This window comes from Sinocyclocheilus grahami, unplaced genomic scaffold (assembly GCF_001515645.1).
Source record: "Sinocyclocheilus grahami isolate Dianchi unplaced genomic scaffold, SAMN03320097.WGS_v1.1 scaffold449.1, whole genome shotgun sequence".
NCBI classification, from domain to species: Eukaryota; Metazoa; Chordata; class Actinopteri; order Cypriniformes; family Cyprinidae; genus Sinocyclocheilus; species Sinocyclocheilus grahami.
In genome coordinates this window covers 706,335-714,475 of record NW_015505628.1, presented here as the reverse complement: position 1 = coordinate 714,475, position 8,141 = coordinate 706,335, and the positions used below count along the sequence as shown (strand labels likewise).

The following is an 8,141-nucleotide window of genomic DNA, read 5'->3' as shown; positions in this document are numbered from 1 at the left end:
TGTCTTAACCGTGGCTTGTGTACTGCAAACACATACCAGCTTCATCACTGTGTCTGTCACGAGACTCTGTTCCCCTTTCGGGCTTGAACTGATGGTAAAACTAATGACATTATTTACTGTCTTTACATTTATTTTGAAAGCTGAAGCTGCGATTATGGTAAGGGGCGTTACATTTCCGACGAGTGCTTGCGGTGTTCGGCCAATCACAGTGCACTGGGTCAGCTGGCCAATCAGAGCAGACTGCGCTTGTCGGAAGGAGGGACTTTGTAGAAAACGAAGCATTTGAGAGAGGCGGGGCACAATAATGTACAGTATTTGAAAAATAATGTGTTTCTTGAACATTAAAGCATGTCAACATATTCTGTTACACCAAATACACCAAATAATAATCTTTAAAAAAGCATCATATGACCCCTTTAATAACATTAATTTTGTAAAAAAAAAAAGAAATCCTGTTAAAAAGATTGCTAAATAAATGCATATTTATTTTCATCTAGTTTATTTTGTTATTATTTTTATATTAGGTATTTAAATGTGCATATATATTTATATATTATTAATTTTTGTCTATTTATTTACATACATATTTAATTCCCCCCCCCAGTTGAATTATATTTACATATAAGTTCAAAGAAGCACACAGTTAAAAAGACAGTTCAGTGAATGTATATTTATAATTTCTTTTTTTTATCTATTTTTTACATGTATCTTTTAGTTAAAATTATACATTGAAAGTTAAAAGAAAAACACTACGTTTATTTATATTTTATTAAAATATATTTTATCTCAGCTTCATTTCAAGAGAAGAAACTGGCCTAATTATTCCGTTTCTGCAGTTTTGATCTGCGTTCTTTCCAGGCAAATAAGCATATGATATTGGTAGTTAATCATAATCACAGATAAACAGAAGAACAAAACAACAAACACATACAATACAGTAATACTTATACACATCCTATCAGAGCAGAATGACGAAAAGGAACAACACAGTCACTAGTAGATGATGATCTAGTAGATCTTATTAATTCATCAGGATTATTGAATTGAATGTTAATGATTTATATTTAAAATAAATTAAAAAGACTGCACACTGTTTCCAAAACTCAACAAGTCATCATGTTAAATAATCAGAATCAGAATCAGCTTTTATTCGCCAAGTGTGCGCAAACACACTAGGAATTTGTTGTGGTTTTTAAGAAGCTCTTGGTACATGCATACATACATATCTGAAATGAGAACAGAAACATTTAAATAAGACTTAACAGTAAATAATAATGTGTATGAATCTGGAACAGAAGATTTATGTACAGATTTGCGCATTATTTACTCTCTATATACAGCTGTATAAAAAATATGCATATGTCTTTACATAGTACTTGAGAGAGAGGCAATAATTAGAGATGGAGAATGAATTACAGAACACAGGTAATAATTCCTGTGTTAGCTGTTTAGGCTGGAGATGGCATGGGGGGAAAAAAATTTTTTTTTTTGGAAAATTTTCAAAATCTGATTTTGAATGTGATTGTCCTCAGATCCCGTCGGGTTTGTTCATCCCCAGTATGGCGGTGGGTGCCATCGCCGGCCGTATCGTGGGCATCGCGGTGGAGCAGATGGCTTATCATCATCACGACTGGATCATCTTTAAGAACTGGTGTCGTCCTGGCGCAGACTGCGTCACTCCGGGGCTGTACGCCATGGTCGGCGCCGCCGCGTGTTTGGGTGAGACGCTCCAGATCCAGAATCTCTTCAGATTGGGATGTTGATTCAATGAGAGGAAGATTTGATGATGTACATTATGAACTTTAGACGTGCAGAAGGGAAATCCTCGATCAGATGTGTTTTAGGGGGTACCTACATAAAATCTGAGATTGAATATTGTTTTAATCACCATGCAAGTCTATTTTTTAATTTGAAACTGCTTTTTTAAAAATGTAATGCTCACTTTACTTGCCAAAGCCCATTTTTATTCTCATTTGAGGTTTGTGACGTTTTCTGTAATTAAAGGTGAAATAAACTAAAATATATATATTTGACAAAACTTCTAAAACTTAACTTGAAATAAAAATAAATTAAAGCTAAAGGGAACGAGCAGTACGCCATGGTCGGCGCCGCCGCGTGTTTGGGTGAGACGCTCCAGATCCAGAATCTCTTCAGATTGGGATGTTGATTCAATGAGAGGAAGATTTGATGATGTACATTATGAACTTTAGACGTGCAGAAGGGAAATCCTCGATCAGATGTGTTTTAGGGGGTACCTACATAAAATCTGAGATTGAATATTGTTTTAATCACCATGCAAGTCTATTTTTTAATTTGAAACTGCTTTTTTAAAAATGTAATGCTCACTTTACTTGCCAAAGCCCATTTTTATTCTCATTTGAGGTTTGTGACGTTTTCTGTAATTAAAGGTGAAATAAACTAAAATATATATATATTTGACAAAACTTCTAAAACTTAACTTGAAATAAAAATAAATTAAAGCTAAAGGGAACGAGCGTTTTGATTGGACAAACATTTCTTGGTCCTACACCTTCCACAGAATATATAAATACAGATAAATACATTTAGAGCACTTAACTTAAAGTCATATGTGAAGAGATTTTCAACCAGCATAACAAAAAATGTTTCTGAAGACAATCACCTATTGCACCTTTAAAATAAAATACTTAAACGGAAATATTTTTTTTTACATGTACCATTTCTTACATACTAAAATTACTAAAACTGAAATACAAAATACATTTAAGTTAAATATAAATATAAAAATGACAGAAAATGACAAAAATGTTTAAAATGTTAAAAATGAAAAAGAATAGAGAATAAAACTATTGAAAATAGTTTTCTGTTATTGAAATAAAGCTGAAATAAAATAAAAGCATTAGATGAAAAACTTGAAATAAAAGATAAATAGAATTATTAAAAAACTAACATGACAAGCACATAACAAAATTACTGAAATTAAAATGAGTAATATAAATAAAAACTATAATAGCATGTAAATGCTAGATTATGAAGTGAAGTGTTTGTGTTTGATGCAGGCGGCGTGACGCGGATGACAGTGTCTCTGGTGGTCATCATGTTCGAGCTGACCGGGGGTCTGGAGTACATCGTTCCTCTCATGGCGGCCGCCGTCACCAGTAAATGGGTGGCTGATGCTTTCGGGAAGGAGGGCATTTACGAAGCTCACATCCAGCTCAACGGTTACCCGTACCTGGACCAGGACGAGTTCACGCACCGCACGCTGGCCACCGATGTGATGCGACCGCGCCGCAACGAGCCGCCGCTGGCCCTCCTGACGCAGGACAGCACCACGGTGGAGGATGTGGAGACGCTCATCAAAGACACCGACTACAACGGCTTCCCTGTGGTCGTCTCGCGCGAGTCCGAGAGACTCATCGGCTTTGTGCAGAGACGCGACCTCATCCTGGCCATCAGTAAGACACATGCACACAGTGACGCGTTAGCATACGATACAGCTCATCTGGGGGGGCAGGTAGGGCTGTCAAATTTTTTTTTGAATTTCGAATATTCGTCGAATTTAAAATAAAAATCCACATTCGAATGCAAAAACGTTGCCTTCGAATTTTAGGTGTGCGTCAGACAGTCTTATCAGTGGCGCACGAAATGCGACGACGAAGTAAGTGTCATTGCATTTTAAATGTTTTTCATAGCTTATCCACTAGATGCGGCGCTGCTGTGTTGTTCGTTCAAAATATTGCAGAAAAAGAGAACATCAATGCAGAGAAGATCTTGTTTACGTCAAAACTGAAACCAAGCCGTTCACACAGAACGCATATTTATCGCATTTTCTAGAGGGACATCTATCACTGTTACACTCGCGTCTCACACAAGAGAGCCGCATGTTTAGAAAGCCGTGTAAAATTTATGTAAGTTCAACTTTTAAAAAACATGTCTCGAGACTTTATGGCGGTTTTTACCCATCCCACTGCATCTCATGTTTATAAATAAAAAAGTACTCTTTGTGATTGTTTTTCGGTCTTTTGTATTAAACTATACACACATGATGCTGTTTTGTTTCTAACTGTTTAAGCAAATTAATTAATTATATATGGTTCATAAACATTAATTTAAATATTATGCACTTTTTTCAAAGATAGTCGTGTTATTTTATTGCTTTGAATAAACGTGCATTAGTAATTTTTTGCTCGATGCGCCCTCTTGTGGCCTCAGGAGAGAAGCCAAAAGCTTTTTTTTCCCCTAACTGAAATTATGCCATTTAAATTTGAATATAATTCCAATATTGATAATATTTAAGTACAAAATTCTAATTTAGTTTTTCAGCCATTTTTCAGGGCAGGGCTCCAGACGGCGACCAAATTTTTTCAGCAAGTACGACAAAATTTTATTCGACCACCACGTTGTTCAGCGCTGCCATTTCTGTTGCATATGAGAAACATCAAACGAGAAACGAAACAAAAAAGTGAAACTAAACCACGCTACGTTTCAGCTGCGCAGCGCGGACCGTTGATCAGCTCGGACCGCAACGCAAACAAACTTATCCGAGCTCAGAACAGCTTTCCTCAAGAGCCAAAGTTGATTTCGCGACACTGTTACTGCACAGATGCAACAGTTCTACGAGATGTAGTGAGAATCAGTAAAAGTCAATGACTGGGAGACTTGAATGTTTTTTTGAAAATCTATTATGTACATTTTAAATCCATCCCACTGCATCTCATGTTTATAAATAAAAAAGTACTCTTTGTGATTGTTTTTCGGTCTTTTGTATTAAACTATACACACATGATGCTGTTTTGTTTCTAACTGTTTAAGCAAATTAATTAATTATATATGGTTCATAAACATTAATTTAAATATTATGCACTTTTTTCAAAGATAGTCGTGTTATTTTATTGCTTTGAATAAACGTGCATTAGTAATTTTTTGCTCGATGCGCCCTCTTGTGGCCTCAGGAGAGAAGCCAAAAGCTTTTTTTTCCCCTAACTGAAATTATGCCATTTAAATTTGAATATAATTCCAATATTGATAATATTTAAGTACAAAATTCTAATTTAGTTTTTCAGCCATTTTTCAGGGCAGGGCTCCAGACGGCGACCAAATTTTTTCAGCAAGTACGACAAAATTTTATTCGACCACCACGTTGTTCAGCGCTGCCATTTCTGTTGCATATGAGAAACATCAAACGAGAAACGAAACAAAAAAGTGAAACTAAACCACGCTACGTTTCAGCTGCGCAGCGCGGACCGTTGATCAGCTCGGACCGCAACGCAAACAAACTTATCCGAGCTCAGAACAGCTTTCCTCAAGAGCCAAAGTTGATTTCGCGACACTGTTACTGCACAGATGCAACAGTTCTACAAGATGTAGTGAGAATCAGTAAAAGTCAATGACTGGGAGACTTGAATGTTTTTTTGAAAATCTATTATGTACATTTTAAATTTTTTTTTTTATTTACCCCGTGGCGGTTCTAGTGTTAAAATTCTGCACAGAATTCTCTGTTGATCCAATTTGAATGAATGACCAAAATATACTTTGTGGTAAATAAACACTTGTGTAAAATAAAAAAAAGAAAAGAAACTGAAATCACAATTATAACCAGTAGATGGTAGCAGAGGAGCACTTATTGGCTCATTAGTCATTCATTTTTACTTTTACTCTGTATTTTGAAATCATAAAATCACTAGGCTATTATAAAATATCAAATCATCAAGAAATCAGATTTCGTCAGAATTTTACACTTTTTTTGTGTATGAAGTAAGAAAAGTCACAAAGTGCCTTAAACAAACTTTTCTTCAATTTTGAAGAAATTGAATCGCACATAATCACTGAAGTTGGTCATTTCCATATAATACGATAGAGGAATAATGGTACATTTAATAAGAGTGGAATATATACATTTTCTATATAAAAATTAGATTTTGCACGTTACTTTTGTTAATAAAAGTAAATTTTGTATGCATCCCAACTCAAGCTCAGTGCTTTACTGTCAAATCTGTATAAACATGAAATAAACAAGAAATGAGCATGTAATATTATTAGTAAATGTACTTATTAATATTAAAACAATAGTAATTTTATGATTACATGATCTATCCTTGCGCCATGATCTGTAGAACATGTGTGGGGGGTATTCCAGAAAGCAGGTTATGTGACATACATTTTAAAAATGTTCGTTTAACAAATTATATGCAATTCTGTGCAAACGTTTTCAATAATTAAGATTTTTTTTGTTTTGTTTTTTAAAGAAGTCTCTTCTACTCACCAAGGCTGCTTTTGATCTAATAAAATAATTTTTAAATAAATTTGAGAATTTGAAAAAACTTGATATTGTATATTATTTTTAATAATATTATTAGAATTTAAAATAGCTGTTTTCTATGTGAATATATAGTAAACTCTAATTTATTCCTGCGATCAAATATGAATTTTCAGCATCATTACTCATGTACACAGTCTTCAGTGTCACATGATCTTCAGAAATCATAATAATATGTTGATTTGCTGCTCGAGAAACATTTCAGAACTGAAAAAAGCTTATGTTGAAGAACTAAAGTTACTGTCACTAAAACTGAAATAAAATAATTTGAATTATTTAAAAAACAAAACCTAACAAGACCGAAGCACATAACAAAATTACTAAACTTAAACTAAAATTAAAATGAAAACAAATAAATCTCTGCCATCAGTTAACAAAAACTACAACTAAAACTATTACCAATATTTGTTCTGTAATTGCAATAAAAAGCTGAAATAAAATCAAATATAAATATTAAATGAAAGACTTAAAATACTGCTGAAATATAAAAAGTTTCAAGTTGAAGTACTAAAATTACTAAAACTGAAATAAAATAAAATAATTAAAATGAAAACTGATAATGTAAAATATAAGCTAATTGAAATATGAAAAATATGAATAAATACTATAATAGTATATATATATATATATATAGTAAAGTTTCATTCAAGTGACAATCATAATGTTTAATGCAAGTTAATACATAGCAGTTTTGTTCATTTAACTAATTATATGCACTACTTTGCAAAATGTTTTCAATAATTAAGGTTTATTAATGTTTTTGAAAGAAGTCTCTACTGCTCACCCAGACTGCATTTATTATTTTATATTGAATTATATATATTATTTATTACTATTATAATTATATATATTATTTTCCTTTATAAATATATAAATGGTTCTTTTGTAATTAATTGTAATATGTCAGTGTTGTTTTTACTGTATTTTTGGTTTTATTACTGTAATATGTTTTAATTGATTCATTGAGTTTCAAACATTTCAAACGGCTCTCAAAACTGCATTTTTTTTGCTCCTCATGAAAACTAGTTTAATGACACGAAACAACACATTCTTGCTTGCTTGTACATCACACATCGTCATCATTGCAGTTCAGGTGTTGATGCTGAATGATGTTCTGTGTGTGTTTCTCAGAGAGCGCGCGTCAGAAGCAGGACGGGGTCGTCAGTAACTCTGTGGTGCATTTCACTGAAGACGCTCCGCAGATTCCCGCGTCGAACCCGCAGCCGCTCAAACTCAGACGCATCCTGAACCTCAGTCCCTTCACCGTCACTGACCACACGCCCATGGAGACGGTGGTGGACATCTTCCGCAAGCTGGGCCTGCGCCAGTGTCTGGTCACACGCAGCGGGTGAGCGTCTGTTTAGACCACTAATGATGATACAGCTGCAGATCATGTGACCCGTGCTGGCTAATTTTGAGCAGACAAAAAAAGTGAAAAATGACAGGTTTTATCAAAAATGAGTTCCTTAAGCCCTCGTCTAGCGATCCCAATGCTCCAAATAGTAATTAAACATCTAAAATGATCTTTATTTGTACGTTTTCTGAGAGGAGTACTCACTTGAAACCTATCTTTCAAATGGACTATTGACACTCTATCTACAATCTCAATTAGGAGTGTCAATGGTCCATTTGAGAGATAGGTGGCGGTAATACACTTATAATTCTGCAATCCGCCGTAAAGCAAGAAGAAGAAGACGCGTCACGCGCTGGCTGTTGAGGACGCGCTCAGGACAGTTTGAACAGTTCGAACATTGCGGTGAATCAGAGGTAAAAAACTATATAAATACTGTTCAGTTTCTTGCACAGACCGATCGTTTTGTGTCTTTACACATCAATGTATCGTCAC

General features: G+C 34.3%; 1 protein-coding gene across 1 annotated transcript in view; it reads left to right on the top strand.

Moving 5' to 3' along the window:
- Nucleotides 1-8,141, top strand: part of LOC107552404 (H(+)/Cl(-) exchange transporter 4) — a 33,460-nt gene that overhangs the window by 20,925 nt on the left and 4,394 nt on the right. Inside the window, exons 9-11 of the mRNA XM_016234276.1 lie at nucleotides 1,533-1,719; nucleotides 3,039-3,434; nucleotides 7,427-7,643. Of these exons, the coding sequence (XP_016089762.1) occupies nucleotides 1,533-1,719; nucleotides 3,039-3,434; nucleotides 7,427-7,643 (800 nt within the window). The remainder of the gene's footprint in view (nucleotides 1-1,532; nucleotides 1,720-3,038; nucleotides 3,435-7,426; nucleotides 7,644-8,141) is intronic.